The following is a 17838-nucleotide window of genomic DNA, read 5'->3' as shown; positions in this document are numbered from 1 at the left end:
CAATATGGCCTCTAGCAGAACTTAGACTTTGGTAGGGTTATTCTGGATTTACCCTGGGATTTAAACTAGGTTTTAACTGAAGAGAAAATTAGCCTGATTTAATTACTTGGACTCTTGTACAGTTTAGCCCCAGAAGACCTCATGTCTTTATGACAGAACTCCAAAAATCCAGTTTTGAAAGTGAAGCAAGAAACAGCCAATGCGATACATCACAGAAATTTAATGTAACAGCCTCTATGCCTGAGCAGAATTATACCTTCTCACAAGTATTTTTTACCTAAGTACTAAAACTTAGGGAAGAACGTACAGAATTGCATCATTTAAAGTTGTAACTGATGTGCCATCAAAAAATACCAGTCTTAAATTAAGAACAGGTTCTGCAAGATAGTCTTAATTTTCTCAAATCCCAGGCACACCAGAAAGAATAAAATACGGTTTGGGCAAAAATTTCAACCATGGATCGCTACTACAAAAAGAAACTACCAGATTAACCTTTTCTTCAGCTCTGCATCTTTACGGAGAAAATATTTTATTCCTTCTGTTTTTAACTAAATTTGTACAGATATAAGGAATTTCTGTCCCTGAATAATGCATTGAATCACGTTTTTCGATGTCTCAAGAAACTCAGATGTCAGAAGTAAGGGAGGCAACTCTTTCGTAGAAAGTACAATAAAATCCAGACAACCAAAGGCCAAGACAGGGCTGTCCAGCACAGCCAGTTAATGCATGTCCCTACCTACACGATACAAATCTGGGCTCTGTCTGCCCATTCAGCAATGTGCAGCTTCTGAGATAGGAACATATTTCCCAGTTGCTCATTACATGTGTAGGTGGTATAATCCACATGAAGTGACAACAGACTAGTACCGAACAGGTATAAATTAGGCTACAAGAACACGCTATATTTAGGATATTTATCTTTAAGAAATTAAGTTAGGTAGTCATAAACTTGAGAATGTTTGGTTTATTTAAGCACATTGCAGTTAACGTGCTACGTAAATAACCTTCACAGAGCTTACTGTGAAAAACAGGTTATTTCAAGCTAGCTAGCCAGCCCAATCAATTTGAAACTTCCTTGACTGGAAAAAAAACCACCCTGAACTAGTGAATCCTTCTTTCAACTCCATACTAGCTTCCTCAGATATAGCCATAAAAATGACACCAAGCAAAATCTGTTGGTCTCCCCACCCCCTGACTTTTTCATAGAAACACATCTCTACCCTCAACACTCTTGTAGTGTTTCATTCACACACTGAACTGTGTACATAGTAACTGTGTATAGGGACACAAGCTGCAGAAATTAAAAAAAAGAGGCAGAGCTTACTACATAGTTCCATAAATGTTACAGACATTTCAAGATCACACATATACATATCTCAAAGCTTTGGACCACATACTGAAACTCTGAACTATTTTTACTGAAATTCTACTTACTGAAACTCTGATGCTACTTTTACCAAAAGCCTTGTCTGATAGGCTGATGTTTTAAGTTGGGAGAAGGAACTCGAGGAAAGGAGACAAAAGGTCTGCATGGATGAAGTAGGAGCTCCTAACAAAACTGAAACGTAAAAAGCAAGAGACAGAAGCAGGGACAGGTGACCCAGGAGGTATATGGAAAAACTGTCTAAGCGTGCAGGGAAAGGATTAGGAAAGCCAAAGCCCAGCTGGAGTTGAAAAAGGGCTTCAACAGCCAAAGGAAGGCTATGAAAAATGTGTGCCCACTGTTGAACAGGGCAGGGGACCTAGTGACAAAACACATGGAAAAAGCCACAGTACTCAATGCCTTCCTCACCTTGGTCTGTACTGGCAAGATCTGCCTTCGGCAATCCCAGGTCCCTAAGATGAAAATCGGAAGTCTGGAGCAAGGAAGACTTACCCTTAGAGGAGGAGGATCAGGTTAGGGAATATTTAAACAAACTGGACATACATAAGTCTGTGGGGCCTGACAGGTTGCATCCCTGAATGCTGAGGCCACTCTTGGTTTTTGAAAGGTTGTGGCTACCAGAGCAGGCTCCTGAAGATCAGAAGTATGCAAACATCACTCCAGTCTTCAAAGACAATCCAGAGAACTACAGACTGGTCAGCCTCACATCGATCCCTGGGAAGGGGATGGAATAAAACCTCATGGAGGCTATTTCCAAACACGTTAAGGAGCACGTGGTGACTGGTAGCAGTCAGCGTGGATTTACAAAGGGGAAATCAAGCCTCAGCAACCTGACAACCTTCTACAGTAAGAAGACTGGCTCGATGGATAAATGGAGAACAGTTGACATGATGTATCTTGCAAGGCTTTCAAGACTGTCTCCTGTACAACATCCTCACAGATAAAATTACGAAGAATGCACTGGATAAGTGGACAGTGAAGTAGACCAAAAACTGGTCGAACTGCTGGGCTCAAAGGGTTGTGATCAGCAATGCAAAGTCCAGCTAAAGGCCAGTGATGTGTAGTCTGCACTGGGGCTAATACCGTTCAACATCTTCATTAATGACCAAGATGATGAGATGGAATGCAAAACTCATACAAGTTTGTACCTGTTACAAAACTGGGAGGAGTAGTTGATAGGACGTCTGCACTGCCATTCAGAGGGATCCTGACAGTCTGAAGAAAGAGGCAAACAGGAACGTCATGAAGTTCAATAACAGAAATGCAAAGTCCTGCGCCTTGGGAAGACTTACCCCAGGTACAAGTACACACTGAGGACTGACTGGCCGGAAAGCAGCTTTGCAGGAAAGAACCTGCAGGTCCTTGTGGACAAAAAATTGGCCATGAGCCAGCAATGCACCCTTGTGGCGATGACCCACAGCCTCCTGGGCTACATTAAGAGTATTGGTAGCAGGTTGGTGGGGGACATCCTTCCCCTTTAGTCAGTATTGGCAAGACACACCTAGAGCGCTGGGCTCCCCAGCACAAGAGATGCACTGACATACTGGACCAAGTCCAGCAAAGACCCACAAAGACAATTACGGGATGGGAGCATCTATCATACGAGGAGAGGCTGAAAGATGGGAATGTTCAACCTGCAGAAGGGAAGGCTCAGGCAGGATCTCATCCATGTGTGCAAACACCTGCTGGGAAGGAGCAGAGAAGATGGAGCCAAACTCTTCTCATTGGTGCCTAGTGAAAGGACAAGAAGCAATGGGCCACAAACTGAAATCCAGGAAATTCCAACTCAACATCAGAAAGAAAAAAAAAAAGCAAACAAATACCACATACTTTTCTACTGTACAGGTGGTCAAACACTGGAATAGTGCTGCCCAGAGAGGTTATGCCATCTCCAGCTTTGGAGATATTCAGCACCCAACTGGACACATCCCTGAGCAACCTGCTCTAGCTGACCCACCTCTGAGCAGGGGGTTGCTCAGGACAATCTCCAGAGACACCTGCCCACCTCAGCCATTCTGTGGTTCTGTGAAGAGACAGAAGGAAGGAAGAGACTGGCTAGCACCTATCATCTACAATATAGGCTTACCTTTAATCCAAAAGTGAGTAAACCTCCTCATACCAAACATTTTGCTCATACCTGAATTTATCAGTTGCAAATGCAAATTGATGGTGCTGTTACTCCATGAGGGATTAAACGCTAATAAGACTATTAACTACACAATTTATCTACTAGTGCTTGTATAACTGTTTGGCTTATTTTATATACTTGAATCAACTAAATTTGATTTGGTGATCAGACAGAAAGTCACGTTAACATGATTTGTTTATGTTGCTGCTGTTGTTTTAAACAGAAATAAAGTTCTGTCACATTGAGAACAGAAAAAGATTGAACAAAATCACAAAATTGAAAGACCAAAAAAAAGACTTCTTTCCTAGATGTCTACATTCTTGACTGGAGCTGTCTTTGCAAAAACAATAAATGCCGGTCTGTGTCTTGCCGCAGAGCGATTTTTTCCTCAAAACATTACTTCTTGAATAAAAACTATAATATAGTACAGAGAGAATAGGTCTGAAGTCGTATGCCTATACAATAGTCATACAAGAGCCAGAAGGTCATCTGTCTTCCGATTTTTGCATTAAGGTAGAACCATGGGTGCCAGATTGGATATGGGATGTTAAGGCTTGAATGCTGCATGAGGTCTGGACTCCCTTCCTCCCTTCCATGTCTATCACCAAGAGTTATGAAAAGCAGATGTTCCATACCAGTTAAATTTTAGAAATAAGATTTATAGGAGCACCTTAGGAAGATGGTCCAATAATTATAATTTCTTCTTACCACCCCTCCTTTTAATCTTCCACAGATCTGTCTTCCTAAGCAGGTATTTATACCATGCTCCATTATTCATTGCATTTCAACTCATAAGCCAGAACAAGTCAGAACAACCCGAACTGAATGACTGGATGAAAACTAAAATCTTAAGCCACGAGTAGACTTTAGGACATCAAACCAACCTCACTTAGTTTAAAAGAAAAATCAACATTCATTTAGTATAGCGTTCAATGAAAAAGCTTCTGTTCTGAAAACTACCATGGTGCATCTGGCCTTTCTCTCATTTTGGCCCTTCACCATTTTTTCTTAACCTATCGCCAGATGGACAATACAGTTTTCATAGCCTACTCCTCAACTTAGCATTAATGTTTTCAATGGCAACTAGAAATTATTTTAATCTATGGAAGAGCTGCTACAGCATATTTATCTGTCTTAGCTCATAGAAATCTGTCCCAAAAGTAAAGACATAAAATATTTATTTTCCGTTAAATTAACGTGGGACACAGCACAGAAAGACTTGAGAGGTCAACTGTGTCTCTATTTACTTGTTTTCTTTTGCTATGGAGTTGCGGTCTCACATATGTGAGAGCCTAGTATCAGATCCACTAGATGGTGCAATCCATCTTCTCCATTAAATGCATTTGAAGTTTATACACGTAAGTAAATTTTTAAAGAGGAAAAAATCAAACTTAATGCTAATCAAGGAAAGGTTTAGTACTGGAAGAACAAAGCACCAAACAGAATGTCAGGGTTCAGAAGAGACCTAGGCTTGAAACTCACATATCTTAGCAGCCAAAATCTCCATTTTCAAGAGAAACACGATTTCACCCAATTTCGGAGTATACAAATGAGGTTCAACAAAATTTCCATCACATGAAAAAAAAATTAATCAGAACAGCATGCTTTAAGTGATTTAAATAACATCAACAGGGAAATAATCAACCCAATATGGGGTTAGTAGATTTACTGACCAATAAGAATGGCTTTCAGCAGCATGATAGTATTCAAAACAACCTAAAATTTGTCTTAAGTACTTCAGAGGTAAAACCAGTACCAACTAAGACCAGAATCCCACAACTACATTCTGATATCTCCCTTGTTATCCATAACCTTGACCTAAAGCTTGTTAGCTTTTCCCTTCTGATTCTAATTCCCAGTCTTGATAAGGAATTAAGTCAAGATACAGAAATAGAAAAAATTACTCCCAGGTAAGGAGGTGATCTCAGAGACAGACTACAGCCTTGATCTGGATTGCAGCCATATTTTATATCAGCCCTTGCCAAGTTCCCGAATGTCTGAGGTTTGTCAAATAATTGAAAAAGATTCTATACTGTTTATTACTTTCTTGGTAAGTGACTACTTACCATGAAGAATCATTTGCACTGGCAAGACAAGTCCTAGACTAGAAAGCAGGGCACAGCGTTTCACTGGCCTCTCAGAAAATGGAACAGGTGCAGTGCTTTCTGCTTGGCAGGCTTAGTAAAAATTAGTAGACCTTGAAAAAGTAATTTATTAGTCCTCTCCTGGCAGTTTTTGGTGGATTTTTACTCTCACCAATTCCTACTTTTTCCTCCTCAAATAAGGTATTCTTTTTACAGGGTAATGAAGTCTGTTAATGGACATATTCTGTAACATTTAGAAAAAGTTTCCTGCGGCCTAACAAAAAAAATAAAAATTCAGTAATTCATCAACATCAGTGATGTATTTTGCAAAGAATAACCCCTAAAATTCAAAGAATAACTATTTTTTTTCTTGAAAGCAACACAAATTGCACCCTAACATATTATAAAACTGATACGAAACTCAATTTCTTCTCCACTTCATGAAAGTTCTGCCAACCGTGATAAGGAAATACCAAACAATACCAACTTTGCTAAAATTAACATAATATTTCTTGACTGAACTTCTTCCTTGTGGGCATTCTCCTTTTGGAAAATGTTTATTTGGAAAAATAAAATCCTCATGGAAACACATCTGCCATGATGAAATGTTGTCAGAAAAGATGATATGGCAGCCTAGCACAACAAAAATATTTTGGTTCTTCATTTCACTTAAGAATTTTACACATTTTCAGAAATACCTATATCTGGCTTAATAATCTGTAGAGTGTAAATAGAAAGTATGGAAGGAAAAGATGGAAAGTTAGCCTAGAAACTTACTCAATTACATGGAAGCCACTACTGACAGTACATTTAATTGTATCCTTTACATAGAGATCATCCATAACGCTTTTGACTGATATTATGTTGTGTCATGCTCGCATGCACCACTGACCTTATGGAGCGCAGGAGCCATTACTGGCACCAAAAATCCATTGTAAATGTAATTCACAAGCTGGTTACGTATCACGGGATGTGCCACCTAAGAGGGTAGGGGAGAGAAAGACACAGAACAGTTCCAGTGAGATTTAAAACAAGATGCGGTGCAGACTACTATTTTCCACTACCAAAACCCTTTCCCATTTAACAAGACATGTTCGTTTGTCCTTCTCACCAGCATTTGCTACGATTCCGGTTCTTGAAGATTTTTCCTTCTTCAAAGAAATACACAAACTATGTCTAATTACAGTAAGCCTACCAACTTTAGAGAACAGGGCTTTTCAATCTCCCTGCATGCTGACAAAGATGAATGGATGGACAGAAAAGTGTGTATACCCATGCATCAAAGGAAGATTTGAGATTATAAATTTAGCTCCTGCAACCTCGTCAGGGTCACCTGAAGGTGGATTTGCCATTGTTAACTTGTCCTCTTATACAAGAAGAAAAAGCAGAACAGCTCTTTTCCTATGGTTCAAGAGTAGGTAAACCAAAGCGCTCTCTAGCTACAGGGTAAGAACATACTGTTCACATGCCCTTCTCCCAACCACTGTAAAACAAACAGAAATGGAAACAAAACCTACGTTATTCATTCAATAGGTTGGTTAGGAGCTTTAAAAAATGAACTGTCATTAGAAGCCAAAAATCTACTTTTATAATGAAGCTTTCATTTTGTTTTCATAAAGAAAATGTAGTATCATCATGCATTTAAAAGCAATTTGATAAAAGCAAAAAAAAAAAAAATCCATTCAAAAGCATTCTAAGTTGATATATTCTGTTTGAAGTTCACGTAGAGACTGGAATGTCACAGCCTACCTGTGGCCACAAATACGTTCTCCCACTTGCAATTCTTCCCAGACTTCCTTTAATTTGTAACCCTTACTCTAGAAAGAGGAAGAAAAAGGGCTGCCCTTCCTATGCTGTGATCCAGGGAAAAAGCAATAAATGGCAAGAGGTCTTGGCTACACTGTCCCTTTTTAATCTCTGGCCAAAGTTTCTGGGTCAACACAGAACAAGCCACACCACAGAAAAGAAAAAAAAAAATAATCCATGCACAGAGCAAAAATTCGTGCAGTAATAGAGCTTTCAACTCAGCTAAAGAAAGACTGTAAAGACACAATCAAGCAGCAGTCAGAAACTGCTCTTTCTGCATGTCAGCTGAAGATCCTTCACCATTCTGAGTTTATTTTAAAAGCGGTTCCAAAATAATATGTTCCTGTTTGTCTGCAGTAACCTCTATATAATTTTTTTTGAAAAAGGTGTCAGATATGACCTCCTACAAATATAGATCTGTAGAAAAATCCTTCTTAGACACCAAAATGAATATTGTCTCCTTTTCATGTTTAAACATGCATGTTAAAAATCTTGTATATTACATTTAAAGAATGACAGCTACTATTATTTTCACTTGTTCAATGCTTTAATAGTCAATCAGTTGCTTTACTGTATTTTGCACACGTCTCACTAAAACATATCTTTTATTTAACAGTAAATGTGACTAAATTATCAATCCTATTCAGCACATTTCTTCAAGTAACACATAAATCCACAGTTTCTGTAGAATTTATATCATGCTTAATAAAATACTGGAGAAGGGTTCTATGGTGTTTTCTAGCCTTAAAAACAATACAAAAAGACAAAAATCTCATTTTACGTTTAGGTCAGAGGAAAAAAAAAACATAGTAAGGGATCAAAGCCAGAAAAAAAGAATCTAACCAAGAAATAATCATTAAGAACAGAGAGTGGATTCAAAACAGGCCAATCTAAAATGAATTTATATTTCTAGGAAGATAGTTAAATTCTGCTTGGAAAGCTTTCTTTATGCAGTACACACCAACAGGCAAAAAAAGACTATTTTCTTTTGTATGCTATTATGAGAGCTTAGACAAAGACTCAGTGCTTAAATATATAAAGACTATATTTTATCACATGTAAAGGCATTCAATTTACTTTTAGTATCAACATTGGTATTAAAATACAATAAACATTTATTTATTTTTTTAAACAAAAAAATCTCAATTACATAATGAAATATCAAGCCACCACAAAATTCTACTGCTTTCATTTGAAACATGAGGCACCTGAAAACTAAAAACCATATTAATTCAGCCTTATAAACCAGGAGAAACAGCACAAAGCATTCATTTTATAAGCAACTTATTTTAGTGTAACTTAAATATTCCATGCCATTAATAGAATAAACTCTATCATTTACAAACTTCTGCAGAATATATAAAAATCTACTACTTCAAAAGGACAGGCCAACTCTGCTCCATTACCTGTATCACAGCATTGCAAAATTCAAGGGAATTCATGAATTGTACAAGGGCTGGTGACAACAGCCAGTCATCTTTCAGCAGACAGTGCCACTCTTCTCCTTTTTCTTCCAGTTTTGTAGGCAAAGATGAATAGAGGCCACTTAGTCCTGTTGCTAGCACCTGTATTTCAAGAACAGAAGAGAAATAAGTTGACTTTCCAACTGCCCATCTGCTTGAATGGCAATGCTGCACATCGTTTCTCTTACTGGTTTTAGTAACATAAAAGAGTGTTGAGATTAATTTAATATCCTTTTGAAAGATTCCTGTGGCAGAAAGACATGAATATTTTAAAGAGCCTTCCATAGAATAGCCTTCTTTAAAGAGCTGGTATTTAGGAGAAAGTGATGGGGAAAAGAAGGTTGTCTTTTTTTTTTTTTAATCTGAAGGTTTTTTTAATTTCTTTTTAAATACTTGTAAAAGCATTTTACAGTTTCCTTCGGTCCCTTCTGGAGGGAGCCATCATTGTCGTCTATCTACAGCTTGTCTTTCGTTGGTGATTTGAATGTTACTGCTTACACATGCCTATATGAACTGATTCCACTCAAAAATATGAAACATTAGAAATGGAGGGAGAAAGTGCCTCCATCAACAAAAATGAAGTTCAGCCTCACATAGACCACAGATATATGTTGACTTTGACTCCCAGGCACTTGAACGCAGCTGTATCCACTTAGGAAAAATAATTCTAGCTGTTCGTAATTTCTCATTTTCCTTTCTTATTTATTTGGATGGGAAGAAATAAAAAAGACTGAAATAAGTTACTGTCTATACACTGTTTCCAGTCAGAGTAAGGCTTACAGATGATTCATGTAGAATATAACACTGAAGCACAAGATTGTCTTTTTAGTTACAATCTAAAAAGCATTTTTCCAAAAAGGTTTTTTAAATTTTACTGAATATATCTAGAGTATTGGTAGTTTCAGATCAAGATTTTAATTATTAAAGTTATTTGAAGCTGGAAACTTTCTAAATATTATTTGCAATTCTTATCCTTCTGACATGATTTTGTACAACTTCAGGATGTTTTTTAAGATGATCCTCATTTTAACTCAATCATTAAGGCTCAGTCTCATGGAAATCTTTTTAGTTTTCATTCAGCAGACTAACATAAGAATTCTTCCTCTTTCTACAAAGGGCTACTTGGCATCTACAGGGCTAGACAGTCAAAGCTCAGATGAAACACAACTGTTTTATCTATTAGAAAACAAACAGCTGACAATGTGCAGGTCAAAGACCGAGAGTTCAGGGAAGGGGATTCAGGTTTCGATCATACACAAGCGTAACCAATTAGAATTGCTAACCCATTCAGTCAGACAAAGGCTGTCTTTCTGAATGCTTTCCATTCCTTAATCACATCATTTTGAAGGTGGATTTATTCTGACATACGTAATTAAGCCAAATACTAAGGGGAGGGGGAATACTGTGGAAAATTCACTGCTTTAGCACGCTGTGCTACTTTTTTATACATATATATATATTTATATATACATAGATATATAAAGACAGATGCTGGAGATATGTTAAAAAACTAAGAAGCTAAAGTCATTGAAGCAAAGCTTTATTTATACAATCACATTCTTCTGTAACAAGAATCTTTTTTGCTTTTTCTCTCTCACATTAGAAAAGCTCAAAGCAAAAAGTTAGGAAGATCTTACTAGGCCTATAGAACTACCTATACATAACCCACACACACTTAACCTCACAGACCCTGGCTACAGATGATTTTAGGAAGAAAAAACACTCTGAAGAGAGAACTTGATTTTCTTTGAGTTGCAGCCTGTTAATTAACGCAGACTTGATTTTCTGTTGTCTGCTTAAAATTTAACTGATATTCATAAATTCATACTTACCCTCTCAGTAAACAATCTGATTTTCAGAGCTGTGTACTATCCACATTTCTCCTTCATATGTAAGATTAGTTCTTAAGCACAAGAAATTAACCTTGAGCAAAATGTACAACTCTCCGCTAAAAAGAGCGGTGAACTCACAATCAGTCAATGTCTTGAAGTGAAGAATTCTTTAGTTTGTCTGACTTACTGAAGTAAGAAGTGACAGATGTAGCTGCTAAAATCTGTAAAGTTTGAAAAGCTCTTATTTTTGCTATAAAGTACAACACAAATGGCTCTATGTGATATTATGTTTCTAAAGCACTGAGACAGAGAGCAGTCACTGGAAGCAATTTCATCTCTTCAGATGAAAAAACATCTGAAAATTTTCATAGAAGTATATGGTATAAACATGATTACCATTTGAAATAACTCACAGAACTCTTCACATTTTATATGCAGGCACATAAAATAATGCATTTATATATAGACTACTTTATGGAGTTTTAATTAGTAAAAAGATAAATATCAATGAAAAAAAAATCTGAAAGGGAAAGAAATTAACGAGTTGACATCCTGGAAGGGCAAGACTGGTTTTGTTTTTGTTTTACCCAGAGCAGTGTTCTTTTAAACTTCTCCCAACATTTGCCAAGTCAACCCTACATGCTCATCTACTTTTACAAGCACCTCCAGCACGTACTTTCTCACCATCGTCATAAGTCTCTCCGCAAACGAGTCTCCTTGATTTATTTACTTTCCCTTGACTTACAAAAGACACCGATTGAGTACATGATTTGTTATCCCAGACACATTATGCGATTAAAAAGTGCTGTTAATACATAATCACTTGCTATCTGCACAATTCCTTCCCTTTAGTAATTCCCTTTCCTCACACATCCATAGTCTTTCTACCGCTGTGCAGCTTCAACTTTTCAAGGACACTCCAGAGCCATACCTCCTCTTGCTTTAATACTTAATATCATGGTCAACCTAGTTTTAAAAAGCTGTTAAACAAAGTTAGCTCAAAAAGTAGTATCAAGAAAGCCTTCAGGTTCACTTTGGCACAGGTCTGACACTGATTTAGGCACAGGAGGCAGCTGAGATCTATACTATGCAATAAGGCATAGTAAAGAAAACCATATATGCTGCTAATCAACTCCGCTCCAGAACCAGAGACCGCATCAACACAGTGCCACCCAAACGCCACTCCTATCAGCACAGGACTGCGCTAGCTGTTTGGCAGAGCAGCTGAGGCCGCAACTGCACTGATTTGAGTGACATACAGCAATGACACCTACCGAATCTTCCACCAGAACAAAACCTGTTCCTTCAGCTCAAATTCAAACAAGATTTTGTGCCAGTGAGCTAATTCTACGGCACTGCAATAAAGTTTTATTATAGACTTAGGCCAGTCTCATTACTGTTCAGAAAAGTCTGATTTTAGCACATTTTGACAACAAGCCTTCCTAATTAGAATGATTGTCAATCATGGCTCCCTGCTGTTCGAAGGTTAATATAGCTGGCTTTTATCTTCAGTGTTAAAAGACTGCTTTTTTTTTTTTTTAATTAATTGGAAGATGTAATTATGGAAGTTATAGCATGGATCCAATAATGGCATCTGTCTCGGGGACAGTTTGAGAATCAAGTTCATATTCTTTAGCAGCACCTATTAAACAAGGTCAACTGGAGTCTCTCAGCACAAAAAAACTGATGCAATATTTACAACTGACAAAGGAAACCATTTAGAAGTTTTGTTTCAGAACTGGTAGGCCTGCTCCAGCCTGCAGACCTGGCTCTGCCCTACGACTCCAAGGACACAGCAATCTCAGAGTAAATGGAAACCTGTGACTGGAATAGCTGTCATGCACTAATGCTTAAGGCAGGGATTCTAGTGCTCTCTGCTCTAAAGCTCTCTGCTTTAGTAGCTATGTGAGGTTCCCCTCCATTTTTTTCTGGCATTTCTTAAACTAAAATGCAAGCCACGCAGAAGATAAAAGAATCAGTCCAAAAAAATAGTACACAAGAGCCACTTTTCTACAGAAGGATATCTGGTTTTGAACCCATCCATTACAGATCTCATACTGATTTTTGTGATAAGGCATGAAGAAGCAGGTATTGTCATGTCCATTTTGCTTTAGCTTTAAAACTGCAGAAGGGCAGCTCTGTTTGTTAAATTAGATTATTTACTTGTTTAACAGCAAAGGTTTTCTGCTCATGTAGTAAGAGAGATTTGCCAGATCTAACAATGCAACACTACTACCAAGTTTTGTAACAGACTACAACATAGCAAGATGGTGGTTTGTCTGAGACGGCCAGAGAAACGTCCAATTCTGTGACAAAGAGCAAGTCTCCCTTTTATCTTGTAAAAATATTAGGTTTCTGTAACACTCGCGCTGTTGTCACACTTATTTTTTGAACTGTTGAATTGATGTTACAGCATGGCAAGCATAGCCTGCCTAAACTAGCACTGCCACCCCAGACAACAGCCTCAGAACACCTTGTTTCCATTTCTCACTCCCTTTGCCCCCAGAATCTCACAGGGGCCTCACAGTAAGACAGAACAGGTTTCCCTCCCACCAAGTTCTGCTATAACTTCCATCAGTTTCCCAATTCAATTCACTGTGTGACTGCAAAAACACTTGTGCAGACCCAAAAGCACAACGCCAGTATGGAAACAAGGAGCAAGACTGCATTTGGCAGTAGGGCTGGCTTAAACAGTATTACAATTTATGAAATAGCCGTTAGCAAAAACAAATGTGTTAAAACACATCTTTATAAAAAATTACAGAAAAGGATGAGAAGAATACAGGGGAGATAGTTTATCATCGAAGATCAGGCAAACCAAGAACAACTTACTGGGCAAAAATAGGTGTTTTCTGCTATGTGTTTTGCAACAACGTTGTTTTCTGCAGACAAAGACATTATGAAAAGCAGCGCGTCACGGGCCTGTTGGCCGACTGTTCCTTCTCGATGGATGAAGGGAATCAGCAGGGAAAATATGAGGAAATTGGCAGCTCCTTGGTCCTCGCTGGTGTGGAAAAACAGTTCTAAAATGGAGGGATCTTTGGCTATTATAGAGCAGAGCTGGTTCAAGAGGACGACCAACTCTGTTTCCACTGTTGGAGTGGCTGTTCCTGAGCAGGAACTCAGCAACATCATCAAAGGCTTCAAGATGGGCTTGTGATGTAGCAAAGGCTGATGAGACTGGGTTACTAGCATTTCATACATTTTGAGTTGCTCGATTTTTGTCTCATCGGTGAACTCTCGACGTAGGCTCCAAAGAAAAAGCTTCTCCATGATGTTTTCTGAGACCACAAACTCCAAAATAGGCCCCATTGAGGCATCCTTTGCTTGCTCTTCGATTAATAAGAAAAGCATGTGCTCCACATAATTCTGAACAGTGCTGGCCTCATCAGCTGAAATTGCCCCGTACTTTGCCTGAGTGTTTTTCAAAGGATCATGCTTCTCTAAGATTTTCAGAACCTAAAGAGAAACAAATGCAGATCAGCTATTTGAATGTATTTTTTAAAATATGCACTTATCCCTATAAAGGAAAAAACCATCTAAATTCTTGACACAAAAAGCCCAAACTATTTTTAGGCTTTTAGTTTTTGTCTCTCAAGCTTTCTAAATTTAAAAGTTTCACACTTGGCATGTACAAAGCCAAAATGTAATGCTTTTGTTCACTTTTATAAGCACCTAAACTTGCCACTTGTCCTATTGCTGAAAACTTGGCGTTCTCTGGAGTATGGACAAACTAGGTTCTCTTAGTCTTCAGAAACTGAGTTTCAGTGATGCTTCCAGTAAGTTCCTTTGTCACAGAGGACTGAAATCAAAGGGCCTGCTCTTCATCCCGATTAACTGTGCTCAGAACAATCAATATCATGAGATAACTTGGAGCAGTATGAGTGGCAGAAACCCACAGGGCTGATCTTTCCTTGACATATCTTACATGATACCAAATAGCCACTGATGCCCACATACTCTTGCAACATTCAATACAGATTTAGGATTGAGAAACAATTGTCATCCCATCACTTATACCCCTGAATTAAATTCTGTTCTGCATGTAATCAATAAAGCTCCTTGTCAGTGAAACAACCACTGTCTTTATCCCTTTTGTGGAGGATAATTGCTACAAACCCACAAAGGAACAGCAGCTCCCCTAGCATGACAGCATCACTAGAGTTAAGTGAGAAAAGGTGGCTCTTGAACAGTGGCTCCTCTGACACTGGAAACATCTCCGAAACACCAGCATTTGCCTGGCTTGCTTCTCAGGATAGCCAAAAAACAGCAAAAGCAGCAGTACAGAAATCAATTTTACATAAACTGTTAGTTATTCATATGACTGCAGCAAATAAGACCTTATATTATGGTGCTCAGAGCAAAACATCTTTGTCTAAAAGCAATTATAATCCTGATGACATGCAAACAATTTTTAGAATATGCTGAAGTGCATAATCTACATCTATCCATAATAAACAATACTGCATACACTTTGCACCATGCATCTAATACACTTTGCAAAAGCTGGGGGAGCCTTACCCAGCACAAGGAAAGCAAGCAGAGAAGTTTGCAACAAGGTCCAAGTCACAGTGAATCACTCGGAAAGCCAGTAATAAGATCCAGGCCTTCCAAAAGATATTACCGTGTCCTACCACTTTGCTTTTCGATGCAAATCTGGAGTTCAAAGTGTGATTAGTAAAGGCTAACCATACCTTAAAAGGTCAATTACTTTTGCATTTTAAAATGTTTCAGTGTCATCTACTACATTCTGCATGAAAGACGTTTGTTTCTGAGCAATTCAGGATTTTCCCAAAAGTAAGAATGAAGCAAATTCCTATTAATGCAGCGTAGTTCAAATCAATAAAACTAATTAACATTACCTGTGCCCAGTGTGTTCTAAATACTATCATGCATGTTTCTGGGTCAACACCCTGCAGGCTCGGAGCCTGCCGATTTTTGTTGATACTGGTTCCAGAGGACATTATAAATTTTCCAAAGGTCAAGCCAACTAGGCCATGCTGGATTTCTTTTGAAAATCCTGTAGTTAGCTACAGATGTTCAAGCATCATGATGAGATTGATACTGTGTATTGAGCTTTGGTATCCACAGAAATCTGTTTAAAGAAAAAAACAAAACAAAACAAAACACACATATACCTATGCACATCCAATTACAGTATATAACGAAAACCAACATGCTTAAAGAGAACACTGAAACCTTTTTTCTTTTAATTCAGCTGGAGGATGGAATTTTTTAAAGTGTGTTATATGGGGCTATAATAACTTCTAATGCTCAGACTTTTGAGATCAGTGACTGAATTAAGGTGCTACAGAAATAAATAAGCATAACAGAAGTTCACACAGTAAACATTTTATGCATATGCCAGTACATTTTTAGTTTTTCATTAGATTTTTGCTGTCTGACCAGGTCTCTTTTTAGAGTTGCTTAGTAACTAATGTTGCACAGGTTATATAGGTGAAAAAAAGCACAGGCATTTATATATTTTTAAACAATATTTTAATTAATAGATACAATTAAAAATACTTAAAGTTTTCTGTCAGAAACCATATCATAAACATTTGAAAACATCTGAGGAGCACCATATGCAAGTAGAGGATGCCTCTGTATCAATACCAAAGCAACCAAAAGCTAACAACAGAAAAGATAAAACCTTCATGTAGCCAAAGTCAAATAAATTGAGATGTCATATTAAAGGACTATGGGAATAAGACCAAACATTGAAACATTCTTTTCATCCATTATTTAATATCCTAGATATCTGAGTATCAAAGTAGTTGCACACCTGCAGGGGAAAGTTAAAATGAAACAAAGGCAGATATCTTCCAGATACTTGAGAGGCTTAAGCAAACATATTATTCCCTCAAGCACCAATATCTAAGTCACACAGTCCCCCTTCTTTTTTTTTCCCCCTCTCCATGAGCTTTACATTTTTATTCTCCTTTTTGCAAACCAACTAGGCTTTTAATTTAATTCAATTTTGGGCCATAGCAAAAAAACCCAAAATGAACACACAAGCAAACAAAACAAAAACACCAAACACCCCACCACCACCAAACCTACCCAAACCTCCACAACACCAACATACAAAGAGTTTAGGAAGACAAAAAATGCACTACAAGTTCCAACAGGTCATGTAAATCATAGTAGATTTTTGGTTTTATTTTCATTAAAGACTGCATTTTGAACTGCCCTCCTTTTCTCCAGTCCATGTTAGGATCCCAGGGCCCTGGACATTCATTGGCTTAGTGAAATGAGGAAATTTCTGTACCATAAGTTGCCACAGCCCATATAGCCATTCTTTGCCAGTACAGTAGGCATTCCTCTGCTTACATTTTAAAAAGCTTTTCTCTGTAGTGGACATCTCTGCTCCCTGCCGTGTGTGCTCTGCTTATATTCTTGAAACTGATAGCATGGCAAAGCATACAGCCTGCCTCAAAAGCAGCAGCAATTTTTGCCATTTTCTAAATGTCCAGAAATATACAGGGTACAACGTCAAGATTTCTGCAACAAGCAAAAAGCAAAAGATGTTATGCATTCCCCTGTATCTATGTATGCGTAATTCATATGTTCAAGATTCAACTGCATGATCGGTCTCCCCCCCAATCCCAACCCTTGCTTCTTACAGCACGTAAGATGCATTTGCTATGCATTTTCTAAACACTCTCACACAATACAATTAACATGATCTAGTTCACCCTCTTTGCAGATAAAACAGTCCATGTGTGGAGAAGCCAGCACAAATCCTGGATGGTTTACCTGTTTGGGTCCTGCTACTTCCAGAAGGAAGCTGGCACTCCATACAAGCTTCTCTCCAGATAATAAACCACCTGGAACCAAATACACTAGAGAGCATCGTGCAAAACCAGTGTGAATTAGCTCATGAGAGCCTGCCAACACTGGGAACAGAAGTAATACCTTATAAAATATTATCAAAGTCTCTCTATTCCTTGCCCCCCTACTCCACTCACACTTCTCACCTGCCTACCTCTTCCATGCCCACACTGGCATCACACTTTCAAGTACTCTCCTTCCCAACAGTTTGCTTCATATGCTCATTTACTTGAAGGCACCTACCAGTACACTGCTACTTCATAAACAGTCCTGTAAAAATGAATAGTACTATTTCAACATTACTGAT

The 17838-nt window shown here is 38.1% G+C and overlaps 1 protein-coding gene across 1 annotated transcript in view; it reads right to left on the bottom strand.

Moving 5' to 3' along the window:
- Positions 1-15661, bottom strand: part of FAM160A1 (family with sequence similarity 160, member A1) — a 37734-nt gene extending 22073 nt beyond the window's left edge. Inside the window, exons 1-4 of the mRNA XM_009893680.1 lie at positions 15560-15661; positions 13530-14156; positions 8809-8967; positions 6489-6575 (exon numbers count right to left, since the gene is read on the bottom strand). Coding sequence (XP_009891982.1) covers positions 6489-6575; positions 8809-8967; positions 13530-14156; positions 15560-15661 — 975 coding nt within the window. The remainder of the gene's footprint in view (positions 1-6488; positions 6576-8808; positions 8968-13529; positions 14157-15559) is intronic.
- Between the last annotated feature and the right edge of the window lie 2177 nt (positions 15662-17838).

The sequence above is a fragment of the Charadrius vociferus genome, unplaced genomic scaffold (assembly GCF_000708025.1).
Source record: "Charadrius vociferus isolate BGI_N301 unplaced genomic scaffold, ASM70802v2 scaffold59, whole genome shotgun sequence".
NCBI lineage: Eukaryota > Metazoa > Chordata > Aves > Charadriiformes > Charadriidae > Charadrius > Charadrius vociferus.
The sequence above is the reverse complement of the archived record's forward strand: the minus strand, read 5'-3'. Positions and strand labels throughout refer to the sequence as shown.